Source organism: Stomoxys calcitrans, chromosome 3, assembly GCF_963082655.1.
Source record: "Stomoxys calcitrans chromosome 3, idStoCalc2.1, whole genome shotgun sequence".
NCBI lineage: Eukaryota > Metazoa > Arthropoda > Insecta > Diptera > Muscidae > Stomoxys > Stomoxys calcitrans.
Window position 1 is genome coordinate 90,853,361 of NC_081554.1, and position 24,572 is coordinate 90,877,932.

The 24,572-nt window shown below is 40.1% G+C and overlaps 1 protein-coding gene across 2 annotated transcripts in view; it reads left to right on the forward strand.

Moving 5' to 3' along the window:
- The window catches only part of LOC106087769 (thioester-containing protein 1 allele R1), a 115,925-nt gene that overhangs the window by 18,180 nt on the left and 73,173 nt on the right, over positions 1–24,572 (forward strand). Inside the window, exons 7-9 of one of the 2 annotated variants that reach the window (XM_013252923.2) lie at positions 284–1,352; positions 6,196–6,720; positions 13,798–14,951. The exons of the other annotated variant lie outside the window; for it this stretch is intronic. Of the exons in view, the coding sequence (XP_013108377.2) occupies positions 284–1,352; positions 6,196–6,720; positions 13,798–14,409 (2,206 nt within the window). The 3' untranslated portion in view covers positions 14,410–14,951. Of the gene's footprint in view, positions 1–283; positions 1,353–6,195; positions 6,721–13,797; positions 14,952–24,572 lie in introns of those variants that run through there. 2 annotated transcript variants of the gene reach the window in all.

Genomic DNA, 24,572 nt, shown 5'->3' on the forward strand with positions numbered 1-24,572 from the left:
CCATGCCCGTCCGTCCGTCCGTCCGTCCGTTGATTTGTCTGTGGAAATGACAAATCGTACAAAAGATATATCCACTTGAAATATTGCACTGATGTATGTCGTTGGATATTACAAATGGACCATATCGATTAATATATCCTCGATATTTATCGATCCCCCGATTTAATTTCCTTCAACATGAAAACTGAGTTAATGCGTGTACACTTTTAACAGAATACATGGTGATGGGTAACCAAGATTTGGCCACCCGATCTTAACACTCTTTACTTGTTGGTATTTACAGTATCGATTCGAATACACCGCTCACTTTACAAGTGCCAGATACAATAACAACATGGATAGTAAGGGCATTCTCTGTCAACGATGAGACCGGCTTCGGAATGATGGACAACACCCTAGACATTGAAGCTTTTCAACCCTTTTTCATAAGTGTTAGCCTACCGTATTCGGTGAAGAGAGGCGAAATCGTAATTATACCAGCTACAATATTCAATTATCTGCAACAGAGCCATCCAACCGAAATTATTATGGAAAATAATAGTGAACATTTCCAACTCATGGATGATGAAAATCAGCCCATTGTCAAGAAGCATGATGTCCGAAATATCACTGTCCCAGCAAATAATGGAAAGAGCGTAGCATTCAGATTATCGCCCAAGAAGGTGGGCAACATCGAAATTCGAATTGAAGCCAAAAACTCTATTACAGCAGATGCAGTACTACACAAGCTCCGAGTAGACCCAGAAGGCATTGCTCACAATAGCAACCAGGAAGAGCTTTTGACGTTAAGAGATGGGAATGTTATGAATTTGACATTTCGGGCCAATATACCGGCAGACATTGTTAGTGATTCGGAATATTTGGTTCTATCTGTAAGCGGCGACATTATGGGTACCACTTTGGAGAACCTCGATGATTTGGTGCAAAAGCCCACCGGATGTGGTGAACAAAACATGGTTAACCTTGTTCCGAATATTTTGATTTTAGATTATCTGAAATCGGTAGGCAAATTCGTCACTCAAGATAAGTTGGTGAATAAAGGCAAAAATTTCATTGACATTGGGTATCAACAAGAACTGAATTATCGCCACTCAAATGGCGCCTTCAGCGTATTTGGTCCCGATCAAACGACAGAAAGCAATTGGCTAACAGCCTATGTTATTCGGTTCTTTATGAAAGGTATGCAGTACTCTGCAATAGAGCCAAAAATTGTGGAAGAAGGTCTCGGATATTTGTCTACTCAACAATTGGATGATGGTAGTTTTCCACATCGTGGACACCTCTTCATGCCGGCCCACCAAAATCAATATGGATTCACAGCCTTTGTTCTGCTGACATTCATTGAAGAAAAGGTAAGAAATTACTTAAAAATGAAACAAGAACCCAAATAAAGAAAAAATAGAGAGAGTTATGCTAATGGTAAACATACTGAAAATGTAGGATAACGTGTCAGCTGTTGTGTTTTGCTTTATGAAAACGCATGCAAACGATTGTCGAACGTCTGTCGACCGTAAACGGAAAGTAGAATTTAATAAAACCAAAATTTTACAATCCGTTTTCGTGTCAAGTGATAAAATTTGAAGTTTAAAGAAATTTCTATTTCTCTGTGGTATTTGTTAAAATTTATTATTAAAAATAAAGGTTAATTGGGTAGCCCACCATGAAAGGCTGGTCTGACCTGTTGTGAACAAAAGTGAGAGTGATAACAATATTATCACTATGTCGTGAAACTGAGGTCTATTCAAGGATTCCACACACTTCTCCACGTACTTCGACCTCACTGTACCAGAGCCCACGGCCTTGAGGACCGCCATATACACATACTGATTTTAACCCGGCAAAAATTGCAAATTTTGCCATGAATATTCAACTAAGGAACAGGGGCAAACTTCTCACCTATCAATAACTGCAGTCCGATTCAAGTTTAAGCTGAATGATAAGTGGCCTACTTTTTATAGTCGAGTCCGAACGGCGTGCCGCAGTGCGACACCTCTTTGGACAGAAGTTTTACATGGCATATTACCTAACAAATGTTGCCAGCATTAGGAGGGGAAAGCCACAGCTGAAAATGTTTTCTGATGGTCTCGCCAGGATTCGAACCCAGACGTTCAGCGTCATAGGCGGACATACTAACCTCTGCGCTACCGTGGCCTCCGATTTCGACCCGGCACTCGATGATTATAAGCACCACATCAGTTGAAACTCTGAGCCCCAATTTGTTTGGTGTTCATCGTTATTATAAGAATCTCAGCGGAGTGTTACCGGGCGAGTCCACAGGTTCCGATTATTGAACGGCTTTGTATACGGAGTAGCTGCAATTAACAATTGGACAATCAGCGGTGTCGAAGGCAGAGTCTTAGTGAGAGGCCGGGCGTCAACGGCTCTTGTTTAAATACCGAGTGCCTGTGATACTCGATGTGACAAGGCGATCTATTGGCGTCTTTTAATAACCAATGGCCATAACGTTCCCGCGGCGATCGGTGACCGAATCGACCTTGAACATCATCAACCACAACTGATTTCGAAAACTACAAATCCCTTCCCATAATTTCTTGTGCGTCTATCGTTAAGGCACATAGCTCGCAGTATAGTCCCAATCCAGTCCCTGTCTCATGAAACCCTCCTCAGTTTGCCCTCCGCATCAAAAGTTTCCAGAGGGGAAACATGGCCGTATTCTGTCTTCCCGTACCGCTCAGGGCGGTGACTGTCGACCCATCTCAATATTCAAGAAGGCTGCCATTGCGTACTCCTTCAGTTGGAGAGGCGTCGCAACTTCTAGCATCACAGTGTGGAGAGCCGTCTTTTCCAACCTGCCCTTGAGTTATACCTGAAGTACTTCGACCGCAGATCTCTTTCTCCTTCAAGTCTTTTTTTGTTAAAAAAATGTTTTGTTCGAAATGTCAAATGCTACTTTTGGTAATAAGCTAAATTGCTTTTCATTTAAGATACATTTGTTCTACATTCACACTACAGGCATAACCAGGCCTTCGAGAGCCTAACCAGGCCTTCAAGCTTTGCTTCATCAATAATTAAGCATTGCTTCATCAATATCCTCAAAATGGCAAGATGAAAGCCTCTTCCGTTTACTGCTAAATTGCTCGTCTTCTAAATGATTACGAATTACAGCTTTCTTTTTTAAAATATTCGATAACGTAGTAGGCAGAATTCCAAACTGCTTAGCTTCGTCTTTTTTTATTCCTTCTTCAACTTTATTGATAACTAGTTGACCCGGGCCCCCTCCGCTGCGCCTTCTTTTACTTTATATGGAACAAAAGTTTCCTTGGAATATTTATTTTCGAAAATTAAAGATCTTTTAGCGAAATACCATGCTATGGAAGTAGTATATCGCTTGACTAACAGTTTAACAATATAAGTGCCTTTATCTGAATCCCATATGATCTTTATTGGTCTACGAATTTAAATTTGGGTGTAAGGCGTACTCCATTCTTGAAATACTTTATTTCAGCCCGATATTCTCATGATATCTGATTTAGGGGTATTTTCGGGTGTGAGGTGGTCCGCCAGACACTTAACCCTGAAAAAATATCTGCCTCGTGCTCTTCTTTCAAATATATATTATTTGAACCCCATATTGCCATTGGTTTAGGGGAGTTAACATGATGAGGGGTCCCCAAACACATGGCCCCAAAATAGGTTATCAAATTCGTTTTCTAATCTCAAATAACTTTCATTAGAGCTACATATTGGCATGGTCGAAAAATTTTTACCCTTTGGGGGGTGTTTTGGGGAAGGGGTGATACCCTAAATACATGGTCCTACATTTGGATAACAAATTCGTATTCTACTCCCAAATACCTTTATTTGAGCCCCATATTGCGATGGTCAGTAAAAAATTGCTGTTTGTGGGGTATTTTGGAAAAGGGGTAGATCCCCAGAAAATTGGTCCCGAATGTGGGTATCAATTCTTGCTCTACCCCCCAAGACCTTTCATTTAAGCCCCATATTGACATGGTCGGTAAATATGCCCGATTAGGGAGTTTTTTGGGGATTGGGGTGGTGCCCCAAACACTAAGCCCGGAAAATATATCAGTAACGTGCTCTATTCTCATATATCTATGTATATATCATTTATTTGAACCCCATTTTGTCTTTGGCCTCAAAATTGGATTTCAAATTCGTTTTCTAATCTAATTTAAAATTCTTATTGCAAAAGTCAGCAAATATATCCGGTCTGGGATATTGCCTTAAAAACTATAAATATTTAGTTCCACTCTCTTTAAGACCCAAATTGTCTTGGTGAGCAAATACGTCCTATTTGGGGGTTGTTATGGTGGTGGGACGTCCCCAAGACAGATTCGAATTTAACACTCAAATACCTTTTATTTAAGCCCCATATTCCTACGGTCAGTAAATAAGTCCTGTTTGGGGGTGTTTTGGGGAAGGGGTGGACCCGCAGAAACGTGGTCCCACGTTTGGATATTAGATTGGTATTCTACTCGCAAATACCTTTCATTTGAGTTCCATATTGCCATGGTCGGTAAATATGTCCGATGTAGGGGTGTTTTGGGGTATGGGGTGGTCCCCCTAACACTTGGTCCGACAATTGGATATCAGATACGTTTTCTTATCCTAAATACCTTTCATTTGAGTCCCATATTGTCGTGATTGGCCTAAACATATGGTTGGTAGGTTTTAGGGTGGGGCGGCCCCCCTAGGTACCCCAACTGAAATTTTGATACCAAATTTTTATTTTTAGGGCGCTATGTGAGAGCACACAAAATTTCGCTTAAATCTCACAACCCATCTCCCAGATGTGGCGTTTAATTTTTTGGAAGGGTTTTCCATATTTGGAAAGCTTTTTTAACATTGCAACCATTGACAAAGTAATGATATAGACTTTAAAACTCAAACTGTTACTTAAATAGCTCAATAGTTATCCGTTCAATGTTGCCTAAGTTCTTGGCACACACACACATGTAAATGACTGTGAATTTTACAGTATTAAGATGTCAGTTCTGTGTTTACATTCGCAGCAAACCACCCCATTCTTTCTTCTGAGTTTATATACACTTGCTGGTAATTACAACAACTACCAACTAGCTGCCATCCGCTGCGCTCAAAACCTGTTTTGCAGTAATATCTAGCTCTCTTATACTGAGAGATGATACTCACTTAAACTTGCTCATAGCATCACTACAACAATGGTTGGTTGTACACTCCTACGTCACAGATACTCATACTCCGATATCACAGATACTACTGAGCCGATAGCACGTTCTACTCTTCGAGTGATCACCACTACTTCAGTTGTGCTTAGGCTGCTGTCGTGTGTGGACAGCCACTGCAAGTATGCGACAGCTTCGGTGGCAGCCACACTAACGCAGTCTAACTCGACTTAAGTAGTTGTGTACAGGGAATCTACTGGTTTGATACAGCCCCAAAGTACCTAGACACTTGTAGGCATAGGAATGCCACTGGTTCCCAACGGCCATAGATCCCAGGCACCCTAGTTGTAGTGTACAGGGATTCTACTGGTATGATACAGCCATAGATCCCAGACATTTGAATTACACTAATTTATCCATAATTTACCATCAAGACAAACTTCCTTTTTGGGAAAGAGGTATTCTATTCTGGACCTCACGTTAACTGGTTGATTTGCGGCTGCTGTGTTTTGATGTCACTTGCCTGGTCTCTTTTAAGTTTTGCTGAATAAATTTATGGTAATTTTTAAGCCTGAATTAAATAAAATTGTTAAATACGCTTATGGAACTTCTTTTGTTTTGAACCTTGGAACCCGCTAATCTTACCCCGGCAAAGGTTATTATAACCGTTGCCAAGGTTGTCACTCACAGACAATTTCTTATGTTTCATTTATGATTCTTATACAATTAGAGATGTACAATTTACTGAATAAAAATTCGCCATAACAAGGAAGCAAACATTGAGCAGACGGGAAGCCCAGAGAACACGAAACGTTCGCTAATGGTATATTGTCTGTATCAGATTCACCTGTGTGTCTGCAAATTTCTTTTCTGTTATCAATATCAACCTTTCATTGTAGTGATATTCATTCTGATGGTAGTTCATTCTGGAATCCCCGCTCTTTGAAGATAAATAAAATGACATTAATTCAATGACCAGCCATGATAGGCATACATAACGAATACGTGTTAGCTTCATTTGATCTTTAATAATAACCATAACCTATAAACTTTTTTTTTAAATTTTTAGAAATATGCTCGTAAGTTCAAGAATGTCATACAAAAGGGAATGCAGTTTCTTAACAATCACATAAACGAAGTTCACGACATTTACTCACTCGCAATAATGGCCAATGTATATGAAAAGGCTGGGAATAGAAGCCAAGTCCAGAATATACTCGAGAAAATAAATCCAATGGCCAAAGAAGAAAATGGCCTCAAATGGTGGACAAGCAACAACAAGAATGAAGAGAGTGCCAATGATGTTGAGATCACTGCATATATTCTGTTAGCCTTGCCTGAAACCGCAGGTGACTCATATATGCCCATATTCAATTGGTTGATGAAACAACGGAACAACCACGGAGGATATGAGTCCACACATGACACTGTTATTGGACTGCAAGCATTAATTAAATACGCGCTAAAATTGAGACTTAACCAGAACACCCTGCTGAAGGTCCACTATATTGCCTTGTCCGATGAAGGCAGCCATCTAAAAGAGAATATATTGGGAGTAGACGCAGAGAACGAGCTTATATTGCAGAAAGAGGAGGTATGTTTTGCTGATTTACCATATTAAACAAGTATAGCCGCGTTAAGTTCGGCCCTCCACCATGGATCGCAAGTGACTAGATTTTTGAATGGATTTTCCAAAGGCTGTTAGAAGTCATACAAAAATATCATTTAGCCAAATTGGATAGTAACTGCGCTCTTTAGAGGCTTGAGAAGTCCAGTTGGGAGATCATAAATAACCCCCAAAAGTAATTTTGACGAAACTCTTTGGATATTATTTCACTGTGCAACAATTCACAAGTAAAGAAATGAAACAGATTCCAAAAAAAATTGTGTGTATATTGAAATCATTGCCAGTAGATGCAGAAACAGCAAATTGATGTATATCACCAGTGAAGGGCAATTATAGGCTAGCAAAATTGAATATAAAGAAGATACTTCTTATGCACTTCTACTAAGTGGAAAAGTGCAAAACTCGTGACTTTTTCAAAATGTAAATTCAAGTTAAACGAAACGAAAATTAAGCATATAATATTAAAGAAAAAATAAAAAATTAAATGGTAATTTTTTAAGAGCTATAGGAAAGCTTAAAAAAAAGACACATACAATTCGGAAATATGCATGAAATTTTAATTTGAATCGATAGTATGGTCCAAATTTTTTGATTTCCGAGAGGAGAGTCTCAGTGAGGAGTCAGGTGGCACTGGCTCTTAACTAAATACTGAGTGCCAATGATACTCGAGATGACAAGGCGAGTTATTGGCGCCTTCAAATAACCAATGGCCAACATCAGCGTCTGTTCCCAGGTTAGGGGCGGGTGGCGGCGAGCGTCGGATCTTGGAGCAAACGGCTCGCCACAACGAGGGATACATGCAATCCCACAAAACCCATGCGGTTGGGCGGGCCAGTAACCCGCCCCGGAAAACATAGAACTACTATGAAAAACAAAGGAATAGTAAAAACGGACCCCCCCCCCCCAACGTTGACGACCCACGCAAACGAAAAAAGGACCATGATATGCGGATCTGCACCTGGAATGTCCGCACTCTTTATAGAGAAGGTGCAGTATATGCGCTGGCGGATATATTAGAGAAGTACAAGGCAGACATTACCGCCTTACAGGAAGTGCGATGGGCTGGGAATGGCGTCACTACAACACCAAACGGTGACGAACTATACTATAGCTGCCATAACACGAAGCATGAATTTGGCTGCGGATTTGTGGTAGTCGAAGACTGAAACACCTTGTATCCAACTTTACTCCGGTGGATGAGAGGCTAGCCACAATCCGCATAGATGCCAAATTCTTCAACATCAGCCTTATTTGTGTCCATGCCCCGACGGAAGACAAAGACGAGCAGACCAAGGATATTTTCTACGAGCGCCTAGAGAGAGAATATGATCGCTGCCCCGCCCATGATATTAAAATCGTTCTGGGAGATTTTAATGCGAAAATAGTGAAGAAAGACACCTTTGGTCCAACAGTCGGAAAGTGAAGCCTCCACGAGATAACGTCCAGTAATGGGTTGAGGCGGATAGATTGTAGTTAGTAGCGCCAGATTTCAACATAAAAATATTCACAAAGCCACATGGCTGTCACCCGATCAAAACACGAAAAACCAAATTGATCAAGTTGTGATAGATGAAAGGCATTCATCCAGCGTGTTAGATGTACGATCGATCCGTGGAGCGTATATAGATTCGGATCATTACCTTGTTGCAGCAAAGGTTCGCACCCGTTTCAACATGGCGAGGAAAGTACGATCTGACCATGCACGGAAGCTGGACATTGCAAAAGCTGCAAACACAACAAATAACAGCGGCATACTCCACTCGACTGACCCAACTGCTTCATGAAAGTACTCCTTGTTCCGATGATATAACAGACAACATGCTGAGGATATGGAAAAAACATTTTACCCAACTGCTAGTGTCCAATGTTGGAGCGAAGAGGATACCGCAGAACCAATCCCTGATGATGGTATAGAATGTTTACCTCCTAGTCAGAATGAGGTCCAAGTAGCAGTAACCCGACTAAAGAACAACAAGGCAGCAGAAGCCGACGGGTTACCCGCTGAAATATTTTAGACCGGAGGCGACACGCTGATAAGGCGTATGCATCAGCTTATCTGCGCAATCTGGCTAGAAGAACGCATTCCCGATGATTGGAACCTCATCATACTATGTCCCGTACACAAGAAAGGAGACAAGACGGAATGTGCCAACTACAGAGGAATAAGTCTCCTCCCCATCGCATACAAGATACTCTCGAGCGTACTGTGTGAAAGGTTGAAAACTAAAGTCAATGAGATAATTGGCCCTATCAATGCGGCTTTAGACCAGGTAAACCCACCCTAGACCAGATATTCACACTGCGTCAAATACTGGAAAAGACCCGAGAAGGACAAATCAACACCTACCATCTCTTTGTTGACTACAAAGCCGCCTTCGATACTCCTTTACGTTCAAAGGTATTTCAAACCATATCTGAGTTTGGTATCCCTGCAAAATTAATAAGACTCTGCAGGATGACACTTGCTGATACGCGTTCCTCAGTAAAAATAGGAAAGAATCTCTCCGAACCATTTAGTATCAAACGAGGTTTCAGACAAGGAGACAGCCTATCGTGTGATCTCTTTAATATCCTGCTGGAGAAGATTATACGAGATGCAGATGTGAATAGATATGGCACACTAATTACAAGAGAGCACATGCTACTCGCCTATGCCGACGATATCGATATCATAGGTCGGTCACCGGAGGTGATAGCTGCAGCCTTTGAAAGAATCGAAAGAGAGTCAGTGAAAATGAGATAAGACGAAATGGATGGTTTCAACTCCCAAAAAGCCTTGCACAACCGAGCAGATAAAGAAAATGGAGAACTTTATCTACCTCGGCACCGCCGTAACCGAAACGAATGACACCAGTTTTGAGAGAAAGCGAAGAATAATACTGGCAAACAGATGCTACTTTGGACTAAGTAAGCAGATTAGAAACAAGGCCACCTCTCGAAAGACGAAGACTACACTTTACAAGACACTGATACTACTCGTGCTGTTATATGGTTCTAAAGCATGGGTACTTGTGAAAGCAGATGAGGCAGTGCTTGGAGTATTTGAGAGAAAGATTCTTCGTAAAATATATGGACCAGTTTGCGTTAACGGAGAATATGGGCGACGTATGAACCACGAGCTGTATGACGACGATAGCATGGTTACACGCATCAAAATACAACGGCTGCGTTGGCTAGGTCATGTTGTCAGAATGGATGAAGAAGCTCCAGCAAAGAAGTTATTGAAGACAAACACGGTGGTACACGCAAACCGGGAAGACCAAAAGCCCGATGGAAAGATCAAGTTGTGGGAGACACCTCGAAACTTGGTGTCAGAAATTTTAGAATGAGCGCAGAAGATCGAGGCGCTTGGAACGCTATTCGAGGTTCGGCTGGTGAAACAAATATTCTGTCGTAGCCAATTAAAGTAAAGTAAGTACGGTCCAAATAATTTAATGTATAAAGATTATTTCATGCAAATGTTGACAGTGACTGCGCCTCAAATGGTCCATCCTCATAGTCCAGTTTTGGCATACTATTTCCAACATTTCTGCCGGTATCTTACGAATAAATGCTTCAATGTTGTCTTCCAATGCGTCGATTGAAGCAGGATTGTCTGTATAGATATGAGCTTTAACGCAGTCCTACCAAACATAGTCTAAAGGCGTTAAATCGCACGATCTAGGCGGCCAATTGACCTATCCCGAAAGTGAAATAAAATGTTCACCGAACTCGCCTCTCAATAAGTCCATTGTTACTCTTACTATGTGGCACCGTCTCGTTGAAACCACATGTCAAGCAAGTCAAGCTTTTCCATTTTGGACAAAATAAAGCTGGATATCATCTCACGGTAACGCTTACCATTTACCGTTACGTTACGATCATATTTGAAGAAGTACGGTCCAATGATGCCACCAGCCCATAAACCGCACCAAACTGTTAGAAAATTTAAAATCAGCGTGTTGAAGTAGGGAACGCCGCAGTAGAAAAATTGTTGTTCAATTTAAAATCGCGGGCGCGATTCAAAATTTTCTCGCGATTCTAAATTTTCTTATGAAATTATTATTGCTTTGTGAATTTATTTGCAACGCTAAGAAAAAGAGCTAGACCCATTGATAAGTACATCGATGGGTTTAGAATCACTTCCTGATTCGATTTAGCTATGTCCGTCTGTCTGTCTGCCCATGTATTCTTGTGATCAAGGTATAGGTCGCATTTAATGTTCGATTATCATGAAATTTTGCACATGTTACTTTTGTGGACCAAGGACGAACGCTTTTGATTTTGAACGAAATCGGTTCAGATTTAGATATAGCTTCCATAAATATCTTTCCGATGTGGCCTTTTAAGGTCCGACCTTTACAAAATATAGCATGAGGTGTTTCAAAAATCAGTTCAGATTTAGATATAGCTCCCATATATATCTTTCATCCGATGTGGCTTTCTATGGCTGTAGAAGCCACAATTTTGATCAGATCTTTACAAAATTTAGAATCATGTGTTTTATTTGTGTACGTGTGCGATCGAAATCGGTCCATAATTATCTTTCATCCGATTTATTTAAGGTTGTAGCAGCCAACATTTTGGTCCGATCTTTACAAAATTCAGCATGAGGTGTTTAAGTTGACGTCCTAATATGTGTGAAAAATTTCGGCTTAGTTTTACATATAGCTCCCATTTAGAAGCCTCATCTTTGGTTCAACCTTTGCAAAATTTTGCATAAGATTTTTTATTTGACGTCTTAATATGTGTGCTAAATTTCGTCAAAATCGGCTTAGATTTAGATATAGCTCCCATATGTATCTTTTATCCGATATGGAGTTTTAAGTCTATAGCAGGCACAATTTTGGTCCGATCTTTACAATCTTTGGCGTGAGTTGTTTTTTTTTTTGAGGTCCTAGCAAAATTTCATAAAAATCAGTACAGATTTAGATATAGCTCCCATATATACTTTTGGCGGCATGGCTATTTAAGGCTATAGAAATATACAATTTTTGTCCTATCGTCAAAAAATCATATAAGGTTACATTCGACATTTCAATAGGTATGCAAAATTAATGTCTAACTAGATTTGGTGATAAGTTCCATATAATTAAACTTACGTACTACTTTAAGGTGGTGTAGGGTATTATGTAGTCGGCCCCGCCCGACTTTTGCCTTTACATATAATCAATTGCTTATATCCACAGGCTGGAGCGACTAAAAACGTCGCAACAATTTAAAAGCAGCGACTATCAAGATAAACTTTTTCAGTTATTTGAGCGTCATGACGACTAAAGCTGTAGGCGGACTCATTGAGCTAACTAAATTAATTGCCCGTTGTTTCAAGTAGTGAATGATACACTGTAAGTCTTTTTATAATTTTTTTATGATTAAAAATAGAAAACCAGTAAGGAAGGGCAAAATTCGGGCGGTGCCGACTGTATAATACCCTACACCAACCCTATAGGTACAATGTGGGAGCTATATCCAATTCTGATCCAATTTGGATGGACCTCTGCGAGCAAATATGTGCAAACTGTAATAACTACGGTTGACAAATGACAACATTATTGCAAATTGCCCAAAATCTGTCGAACATATATATAGGAGCTATATGTAATTCTGAACCGATTTCAAGCAATTTTCTCAATTTTCTTTTGGGAAGATTGGTGAAAATCGGGCTATATATACGTGATAACTATATCTAAATCTGAACCAATTTCTATGAAATTCACCAGTAATGCCGAGAGTCATAAACAAATCCCTCCTGCCAAATTTCGAGAGAGTCGGTTAATAAATGACATTTTTATTGCATTATTACTGCAAATCGGACAAACATGGGAACTATATTAAAACCGATTTTTCCAATTTCAATAGGCTTCGTCTCTAGGCCGAAAAACATGCCTGTACCAAATTTGAAGACGATCGGATGAAAATTGCAACCTGTAGTTTGCACACAAATTAACATTGACAGACAGACGGACAGACAGACGGACGCAGCTAAATCGAATCAGAAAGTGATTCTAAGTCGATCGGTATACTTATAAAAGGGTCTATCTCTCTTCCTTTTGGGTGTTACAAACAAATGCACTAAATTATAATACACTGTACCACAGAAGTGGTGTAGGATATAATTACCTCCACCATAGGATTCTGTTCTGTTTGTAACTACTCGAAATATTCGTCTGAGACCCCATAAAGTATATATATTCTTGATCGTCGTGACATTTTATGTCGATCTAGCCATGTCCGTCCGTCCGTCCGTCTGTCCGTCCTTCCGTCTGTCCGTCCGTCCGTCTGTCTGTCGAAAGCACGCTAACTTCCGAAGGATAATAATAATTGCGACCTCTAAAGGCTCAAGAAGTCAAGATCCCAGATCGGTTTATATGGCAGCTATATCAGGTTATGAACCGATTTGAGCCATACTTAGCACAGTTGTTGGATATCATAACAAAACACGTCGTGCAAAATTTCATTCCAATCGGATAAGAATTGCGCACTCTAGAGGCTCAAGAAGTCAAGACCCAAGATCGGTTTATATGGCAGCTATATCAAAACATGGACCGATATGGCCCATTTACAATACCAACTGACCTACACTAATAAGAATTATTTGTGCAAAATTTCATGCGGCTAGCTTTACTCCTTCGAAAGTTAGCGTGCTTTCGACAGACAGACGGACGGACAGACGGACGGACAGACGGACGGACGGACGGACATGGCTAGATCGACATAAAATTTCACGACGATCAAGAATATATATACTTTATGGAGTCTCAGGCGAATATTTCGAGTAGTTACAATCAGAATGACGAAATTAGTATACCCCCCATTTTATGGTGGAGGGTATAAAAATAATTAGAGTGAATTGAATTCAAAATTGGGTGTAGTTTAATTTGTTGGGGTATTATATAATTATATAAAGCCGATCTCCCGATTTTCCTTTAGAGTCCTCTAGGATTTAGTACATTTGTGTAAATTTTTAACAGAATCCATGGTGTTGTGGGTTCCCCAGATTCTTGTTGTCACAAGTTTATAATAACCTCTTGTAAATGTTAATTAAATCGTATGTCTCATTTCCAGCTACCTCGCAATACACGTTCGGTGCAAGTGGAAGTTATGGGCAGCGGTCGGGTAAACCTTCAATTTTCTTACCAGTACTTTGTATCCAATTTATCCAAAACATTAACTACGGCTTCCACTACGCGATCGTCCAAAGTTCAGAGGGCTAAATTTCCCGCTTTACCAGTTGCAGCAATGGAAGTTACACAAGCTACCGTGAACAAAGTGAACGCAATAATGAATAATGACGAATATTTTACCATAACACCAACAGCCCAATTGGAGTCATCGTTGTTAATGTCACTAGAAGTTTGCTACACCTACCAACCTTTAACAGAGGATGAAAAATTAACCAATATGGTCATACTTGAGATTCAATTTCCCTCTGGTTTTACTGCAAATGCCCATAATATTGAGAAATTACGCGACGAAGAACATATCAGTCGCATCGATATTCAGAACGCAGCAACAAAGGTGATGTTTTATTTTGAAAAGTTAGAAGGCAATGAGGAACAATGTCTCACTATATTGGCGGATAGAGGTCATGAGGTGTCTTCGCTGAAGCCATGTCCTATAATAATGTATGATTTCTATAACGATAGGCGGCGTAGTGCGATTATGTATCAACTGTAGATAAAACTTTTATGCATCACAATACATAAGATATGAAAAAAAAAATTATATAATTCATCCTAAAACATATCCCCCAATTACGATGCCAAAATATACAGAAAAAAAAAATGAAATATAAGGCAAATTTATCTCAACTTTTTTTCATAAAATTTATGAAATTACTCAATAGTGCTTAACAAATGGGTGTATAAGGATGGATCGGCTTGTATTGTCATGACGACCAGATCATTTATTTTACCAGCTGTTTAGGTGTGCTTCAGTACACGACAAATTACTATTTTGTTATCTTTTATCATATATACTAGCATACTTTTTAAGACCCCAAGATCCCTCCTGTGTCAACTTTACTCCAAAATTTAATGTAAGGTCTTTCATTTTGGTCTCAAATTATCCCCAGCGGCCTACATTTTCGTTGGAATATTTTTGGAGAGTAGTCGGCCCTCTTAATTTGTCGTTAATACAGTAGTAACCAAATGAGGAAAAATCTAATATAAAAGAATCAATTAAGAATTAATAAACATTTTGTTGAATTACTAAATAAGCTGCTATAATAGTTTTTTTTTTCGAACCATTTATTAACGTGATCCCCCTTCCGAAGACTGCGTTATGTGCGATAAATGAAACGTGTGCTCGTTCTTGTTCAATACAAAAGCACAAGCAATTAATTTATTAGTGGAAACTTTAGAGTTGCTATATTATATACAGATTTATATTACACTACCATATTGTTACAAACTATTATACAGAGTCGTACCCATTACATCTCGTCCAACCTGACCAAACAATTGACTTCGATTGTAACTTAAATCATAGAAATTCATAATCATAATATTTACTCGTATCATCCTCATTACAATCTTTTAGATTGGCAGTGTTGCCCTCAGGATCTACCAATCCTTCGTCCCTTCATCATGTTCCAGCCACATTTTCAATCGATTTGAGTCTACAATGCCGAGGTAAAGCATAAGTGTGATCTGGCAGTTCTCGACGTCCGATATCTCATATCGGTCGTTGCCCAATTCCCTCCGAATTACGTATGGCCCACTATACTTCAGTATGAGCTTCTTTTTCACCCCAGCAGTCGTGTCAACATTCTTCTAAACCAGTAAATCCCCAGACTTGAAAGTCCTGGCAGGCCTAAGGTGCTTCTTAAAATAATCAAGATTGTAGGACTGAGATCTCCCAATAGCTTCAGACGCTTCCCCTCTAATCGTCCTCAAATTGACGTCATCTCTACCATAGGTCTCCCTCTGGTGCTTCGTCGTTTCGTCTACTACATTCCCTCTCTGGTCTAGCCAAACAGCAACTTACTCGGAGACTGTCCAGTCGTGCAAAGCACCGTATTGTTCATGGCATACTTAACCTTCGCCAATTTCTCGACCCAGTCTGAGTGTTCAACCGGCTCAGCTAACTTAGATCCCTATTCACTTTCTCCAACTGGCTTAGACTGAGGGAAAGCTACCCAAACCTTTATATGAGATATGTTACGATCGCCCGAACTCATTCGACGTTAAACATGTCCGCCTGTCACTGATCAAGCACCTGGTCTGACTATAATACTCAAAAAGAACAGGGAGCAGACGATGATATCATCACCTACTCCCAAGATGCCCATTTACTGGAGGACCAATGATTGAGGTAATCCAGATAAACCTCCACCGGAGCGAGACTGCTACACACGCTCCGATGGCAAAGTAAAACCCTGGTTAATATAATCACGAGCAATCATGGCGTTTTGCAGCAAATGAATAACGAAGCATCAGATAAATATCCTTTTAGGTAAATTCTATTTACATTATTTTTCATTTACTTCAACTAATTGTTATTTTTAAGAAACTACTTGCAGCAAATATATATCCAAATTGGCTATAAGAATGGCAAAAACGAGTCGAACAGTAAGGATGATAACGCATTCTTAAAAATTAACAATTATTTATAAAATTAATTTGCAATTGCGAATGAAAAGTGAAGTGCAAGTTATTAAGCAATCAAATTTTGTATATTGAGCTTGACTGAAACTTAAAAATAAATAATCGTAATTCAAAGATGAATTTTTGTTTACGCGAACATTGTATAGGTGAAACAATTACATATTTGAAAGCAAAATAATACATTTTTTAGTTAATAATACTTTTAAAGCACAATTTATTCCTCAATAATAAAGCTTTGATTAAAGTATTTCTGCAAACTGAATGCTGATTTTTAAGAGCTATAGGAAAGTTTTTCAAAAAAAAAAAAAAACATAAAATTCAGAAAAATGCATGAAATTTTTATTTGAATCGATAGTACGGTCCATATAATTTAATGTTTTAAGATTATTACATGCAAATGTCGACCCTGACTGCTCCTCAAATGGTCCATCCGCTTAGTCCAATTTTGGCATACTCTTTCCAACATTTCGGCCGGTATCTCACGAATTAATGCTTCAATTTTATATTCCAATGCGTCAATTGATGCGGGCTTGTCTGTATAGACATGAGCTTTAACATAGGTCGACAAAAAATGGTCTAATGGCGTTAAATCGCACGATCTAGGCGGCCAATTGACTGGTCATGAACGTGGAATAAAATGTTCATTGAACTCGCCGCTCAATAAGCCCATTGTTACGCGTGCTGTGTGGCATGTGGCACCGTTTTGTAGAAATACGATCGCATCGTCTTTGAAGAAGTACGGTCCAATGATACCACTAGCTCACAAAATGCATCAAACTGTGACTGTTTCTGGATGCATTGGTAGCTCTTGAAATGCATCTGTCTGATCTTCACTCCAAAATCGACAATTCTGCTTATTCGTACACATTAAGGGGGTGGACCCTCCTCCTTACCCAGATTTTCAAAAACGTCAGATCTCGGAGAAGGGTGCACCGATTTAAGCAAAATTTTGTATGCCAACTAATGGTACCCCAAAAAAACACGAAATTCGTACAAAATTTTGGGGCCGCCCCATCCAAAAACCCATCCGGACGGACATGTGTATCGATTGGGACAATATAGGTATCACATGAAAGGTATTTAAGAGTAGAGTACGAATTTGGTATAAAATTTTCACTCTTAATTTTCGGGGGGTCCCCCACCGCCAAAAAAGTCACAAGAGGACACTTTAACCGCTTTGAGCAATATGGGCATCACATGAAAGGTATTTAAGAGTAGAGTACGAACTTGTCATTAAAATGTCACCATTAGTGTCGGGGGGCCCCCACCCCCAAAAACACCACCAAACGGGACACTTTAACCGCTTTGGGCAATATGGGTATCAAAGGTATTTAAAAGAAGAATACAAATCTGATATAAACATTTATTTTTTGGTGTCGAAGGGCCCTCCCTACCCCAAAAACTCCCCAGCAGAACGAATTTACCGATTGGGACAAAATGAATATCAAATAAAAGCCTCCCCACCACCCGAAACCCTTCAAAAGGACTTATTTACCGATTACGACATATACGAAATATATTTAGCAGCTGAGTACACATCTGTTATAAGAATTTGGTCCAAGGTGTCTATGGGGCCTCCCCAACCCCAAAAAACCGGTATAAATCGGTATCGAATGAAAGGTCTTAAAGAGTTGACTACTAATCTGGTATACACATTCAGGAGTCTAAGGCTGGCCCGCCCACTAAATACCCTTCAATAGGACGTGTAGTTCGATCGGGATAATATGTCAATTGAAAGAAAAGTCTATGACAGTTTATTTCGAATCTAATTTTGGTATAAGGATTCAAGTATCTGAGTCACGTCCTACCGTTCCGCAGGACAAGTAGATCGTGACAATAAAAGACAAAAATAAGTTGTCGTTTGGTTCTTAGCTTCGGCGGAACCGGCCCTCTCCTCCAAATAAATACAACTCAAATGAAAGGACGTGTCAGAGGGCAATCCCCCTCCCCCTAACCTACCCAAAAAAGAGGAATTAAAATTAATATATAAAGGCCGATCAGGATTGAATAGGACAGAAATAAGAGATCTGTGGTAGTAGAGTACAAAGTTTACCCTCAAATTGGAATGGACACAGGAGGACCTGCGGATCTTTAAGAATGTTATATCCCAAGTGGTCGCTTTGAAATGTGATTTTGAATGAAGATAACCAATACAAAAAAAAAATGCATTAGTGAGAATCTGAACGGGACTCGTAGCTCTGAATATCTTGATAGCCACCTTCAAAATGCTTGACATTATGGGGCTCAAACAAAATCGTGCTCTAGCACGAAGCTGATATTACTTCAGGGTCCGCCACTAAACTCCCTTCAAAACAGTCATAATTGCCGACTATGGCGATAAATATTAGGTATGATAGATTGATAGTAGAAAACGAATTTGATATCCATTTTGGAGTCTAAATGTTTGGGGGTCATATAAACTTCCCCTAAACCAATGGCAATTGGGGCTTAAATAAAAAAAATTTGAGAGTAGAGTACGATGCTTATATTTTTCGGGGCTAAGTACTTGGGTTGGGCGGCCACAACCCTGCATACTCCTCAAACTGGACATATTAATGAATTATGCAAAAAGAGACTCAAATCTGTATCTGTTTCTGGGACTCCTCAGATGATAAACTTCCCCTTAATCACACATATATACCGACTATAGCAATATGTAGCTCCAATGTGGTTTTTGGGAGTGCAGTATAAATCTGATATCCACTTTCGGGGCAAAGAGTTTGGCTACTCCAATCCACCACCAAATCCAAGAGATTGAAGTAGATCAAACATCCAAACTTTAATGGGCGGACCCTCCCCTTACTCTATTTTCAAAAACCCCAGATCTCGGAGATGAGTGGGGCGATTTAAGCGAAATTTAGTTTTAGTTTATAATAACGAAAACAAAGAAATTTTGTACACTTATTTAGGATATCTAGGGGGCCGAACCACCTCCAAAGCCAGCCAAATGTAATATAAACCAATAATGAAAGGTATTTGAGACCAGAGCATGAATCTGATACATATATGAGGATCCGCCTCACCCCCAAAAAATCCCCCACACCGGACGTAATTACCGACCATAGCAATATAAGCCTCCAATGAAACGTATTTGGGAGAAGAGCACCAATATAATATCCACATTGGCGCGAAATATCTGAAAGGCCGTACCAGCACCCCCAAACAAGACTTATTTCCTGACGTGACAGTGCAGAGCGCAGATTAAATAAGAGAGTGAATAAAGGTGCAGCGGAGCGGGCCCTGCCCAGCTATAAATTTTAATAATTTGCAAGCGTTGTTCGTCTGTAAGACTATGCATGGTTAAATTATACACCATACTGTGTTTAAACCAGCGTTGCCAAAAAGATAATAGCTAAAAATCACCTTTTATTAATTAAATGCATCCATTCACAACAGACAAGTAGATCTTTTGTGCCTCTCTCATGACGCATTCATTTTTAATTTGCGATATCATTTGATGATGACAATTAATTTGGATAATCGTCAGATTCGCAGAATTTCTCATTCTTCTGTCACAAAAACAATGACAGTGGTGATGCAAAATCGAAATAAGACGCGCGTGCACAACTGACGCTCTTAGCAGATACAGTTTATGACGACCGAGCCGAGTTAGTCAAAAAATCTTAACATAAATTATATTAAGGCAGCAGCTGAAATTCAACAGGGTTGCCAAATGAAGCGGTACAATATTTATGGTGGGGAAAATATTCAGGAATAGTTCTTTAGAGATGCATAAATTATATATTTTAGGTTAAGGGTTATACTATATTCGCTTTTCATCATTGAAAAATCATATCTTTCGCGTTTATTTTTTTGAAACACTACGCAAATATCAATGATAAAATAATCATTTTAGTAAAATTGACCATAGATTAGCTTAGGTTGAAAAGATAATGCGGATGTTAATCCGCCCCATTCCGCTATGGAAATTTGACCATGAGTGATGATGGAATGTCCTACTGAATAAAAGCTAGTATTATACCCTCCACCATAGGATGGGGGTATACTAATTTCGTCATTATGTTTGAAACACCACGAAATATGCGTCTGAGACCCCACAAAGTATATATATTCTTGATCGTTATGTCATTTTAAGTCGATCTAGCCAGGTCCGTCCGTCCTTCCGTCTATCTGTCGGAAGCAGGCTAACTTTCGAATAAGTAAAACTAGCCGCTTGACATTTTGCACAAATACTTTTTATTAGTTTAGGTCGGTTGGGTTTGTAAATGGGCCAAATCGGTCGATGTTTTGATATAGCTGCCATGTAAACCGATCTTGGGTCTTGACTTCTTGAGCTTCTAAAGGGCGCAATTCTTATCCGATTTGACTGAAATTTTGCACGTGGTGTTTTGGTATCACTTCCAACGAGTGCGCCAAGTATGACACAAATCGGTTTATAATTTGGCTGTCATATAAACCGATCTTGGTCTCATCCTATTTAGTTGAAATTTCGCATGAGGTGTTTTGTTATAACTTCCAATAACTGTGCTAAGTATGGCGCTAATAGGTACATAATCTTATATAGCTGCCATATAAACCCATCTGGGATCTTGACTTCTTGAGCCTCTAGTAGGCGCATGACCTTCTCTCATGACCTTCAACATACGTGTCTAAAATGGTCTGAATCGATCAATAGCTTGATACAGCTCCCATATAAACCAATATCCCGATTTTGGTTCTTGAGCCCCTATAAGGCGCAATTCTTATCCGAATGAACTAAAAAATTACACAATGACTTCTACAATGTTCAGCATTCATCTATGGTCCGAATCGAACTATAACTTGATGTAGCTCCAATAGCACAACAGTTCTTATTCAATATTCTTTGTTTGCCAAAAAACAGATACTGCGCATAGAACTCGAGAAATGCGATCCATGGTGGAGGGTATATAAGATTCGGCCCGGCCAAACTTAGCACGCTCTTACTTCTTTTTGCATTAAGATCTATTATCTAAAAAATAGTAATCGGCGAAAAATATCACGAAAAGGGAACATAGTATCAGCCTTAAGGCTAAATAGGAGGCCTTCGTGGTGTAGAGATTACCATGTTTGTCTCAAAGCGAGAACATCAGAAAACAATTTCAGCGGTGGTTAACCCTTCTAATGCTGGAGACATTTGTGAGGTTCTATGTCGTGCAAAAACTTCTCCCCAAAACGTCTCGCATTGCCGCACGCCGTTTGGAATCGGCCATAAAAAGGAGATCCCATATCATTAAGGCACCGTGGGGCAGAGATTAACATGTCCGCCGATGACGACGAACGCTTGAGTTCAAATCCCGATATGAACATCAGAAAAATGTTCAGCTGCGGGTTTCCCCTTACTAATGTTGGATTCATTTGCGAGGTATCCTGCCATGTTAAATCTTCTCTACCAAGTGGTGTCGCTATACGGCACGCCGTTCGGACTCGGCATTAAAATGGAGGCTCCATTTCATTGAGCATTAACTTTAATCGGACTGCACTCATTGATATGAGAGAAGTATCCCCTGTTCCTTGATGAGATGTTCATGGACAATTTTTTAGTATAGTCTACTGAAGTATTTTCCAGTCAGAGGTAACCTACCTTGACGGATACTACTAGGGTTCTAGCCAACTAGACATCTTCTATATTAGATTGGGCCACTTAAAGCTTTAAAAACCCTAACATGCGACCATCTGCTATCCGATGCACTTCAGTTTTGTTTTTTTTTTTTAACAGCAAAGCAACTGCAACCTCTTTTGTTTAAAAGTTCCCTGCTATTCTGCTCCCTTTATGTTCAGTGAAAAAAACGGCTAGTCTAGCTCGAAATATTTCAAATTTGACAATAGTAAACTGGTTATGCATATTATATACGTACAGTCAAAATTTCCAAATAATAATGCCTAGTTTCTCGCATACGCTAAACAAAGCTTTTCGATTGATTTGCGTGTTCAAAAGTAAACAAAACAGTGGTGTGTGAATAAAATATCAGTTTAAAAATTTAAAATAAAAATAAAATATCAGTTTAAAAATTAACGACCAGAAATTTTGAAACAAAACAGAAAAAATGCGAGTTTAAAATAAGTTATGTAGTGTACGGACGACATAAGTTAGGTTAGGTAAGGTTAAAAAGAGGGTGCAGATATTAATCCGCCCCATGTCACTATGGACATACACCTAAGCCAGTTATCGGCTTGTTGTGCGCTCTAAAAGCTATAAAGAAAATTTTAAGTTAGGAATTCCGTGCTACTTACAAAATCCTTAATTGTTTTCAATGCCACTCCCCTAAGTTGGTTCATGTCTGATATTGTGTCTCCACCTAAGTACCCGTATCTGTTGAACGCGAAAGCGGGTCAATGACAAAGGAAATGCTCCAACGTCTCATCATCTTCCCCGCATGCCCTACACATGCTATCACTTGCCGCACCGATTTTACATGAGTGAGCTCGTAGTTGTATGTGTCCCGTTATGATACCTATAGCTATACTGACCTCCTTCTTGCTTCCTTTCAGTAATAGCCTGGTCTTCTCACGATCTGGATCCCCCCATAGGATTTTCGCCGTCCTACCGACCGTTTCACAATATTGCATGCGCATTCGTCGCCCACTCCCTTAAATCGGACTGCGTCGACCCGAAAGGCTTCGGGTTAACCAAGTTTATTGACGGCAGTCCTCTGGCCTTCACCGCCAAATCGTCTGCCCTTTCATTTCCCCTTACTCCGTTATGGCCCGGCACCCAAACGATGCAGATTTCCCCATCCTCAGAGAAGGCGTTAAACTCCTTCTTACACTGCAAGACTGTTCGTGACATTACCGTCCTGGTTGTTATTGCCCTTATGGCAATTTTACTGTCAGTCTCTTAGGCTGACACGATTGGTATCGTTTGGCTGCCGGGCCATAGCGGAGTAAAGGGAATGAAAAACCAAACGATATGGCAGTGAGGGCCAGAGGACTGCCATCAATAAATTTGGTAAACCCAAAGCTTTTCTGCGCTTTCAACGCAGTCCGAATTAAGGGCGTTGGCTATGAACACGCACTTAACGCTGTGGAACACTGAAACGGTTGGCAGTACGACGAAATCCTATGGGGAAATCCAGATGAGAAAACGGGATATTGCTGAAAGGAAATAAGCAGGAGGTCAGTATAGCTTTCGGTACACATAGGACTACGAGCTCATTTATGGAAAGCGGTGCGGCAAGTGAGAGCATGTGTAGGGCTTATGGCGTATATGATGATACGTTGGAGCATTTCCTATGTCATTGCCCGGCTTACGGTACTTAAGTGGCGACTCAATTCCAGATATGTACCAACTTAGGGACGTGGTAAGGAAAACAATTAAGGGTTTTGTAAGTAATACGGAATTCCTGACATAGATTTTCTTTTTCGAGGTTAATTTTTCGTATTTAGAACGCACAACAAGCCGACTACTGGCTTTGGTGTATGCCCATAGTGCCATAAGGCTGATTAATATCCACACCCTCTTTTCAACCTAACCTATATAGGAGATATACGAGTATCAGGTTGTACACCAATTTTCACCCTACTTGGCACGGTTGTAAGAAGTTGTAACAACCTGTGCAATATTTATGCCAAATTGGATAACAATTACAGCTTTAATGAAGCCAAGGGCTAAAATTGGGAGATTGGCTTCTATGGGATCCATATCAGGTTAAAGCCCGACCGACACGGGATAACTGTGAGCACCATATCGGCTTGAACTTTGAGCTCCGACTTGTGTGGTACCCATCGTTATTACGGAAAGCTTAGCTGAACGATACCGCACGCATCCACAGGTTGCGGATAGTGGAAAGCTTCTTTTTTATGCGGAGAAGCCGCAAATGCAGCCGCGGGCAGTCAGCGACTTCGAGGGGACAGTCTCAGGGAGGGGTCAGGTTGCACTTGCCCTTAATTGAGTGCCAATAATACTTGGGATGACGGGGCGAATTACCGCCCCCGGAAAACTATAAGAATCACTGTGGGGAACAACAGAATAGTAAAAACGGACCGCCCCTGGAATGTCCGCACTCTCTATAGAGAAGGTGCTGTATACGCGCTGGCGGAAGTATTGAAGAAGTACAAGGCAAATATTACCGCCTCACAGCAAGTGCATTGGGGGGGAATAGCGTCACAACAACACCAAACGGTGATGAACTATACTAAATCTGCCATAACAGGAGACATGATTTTGACTGTGGATTTATGGTTATTCGGGGACTGAAACACCGTGTCTCAAGCTGTACTCCGATGGAAGAGAGGCAAGCAACAATTCGCCTA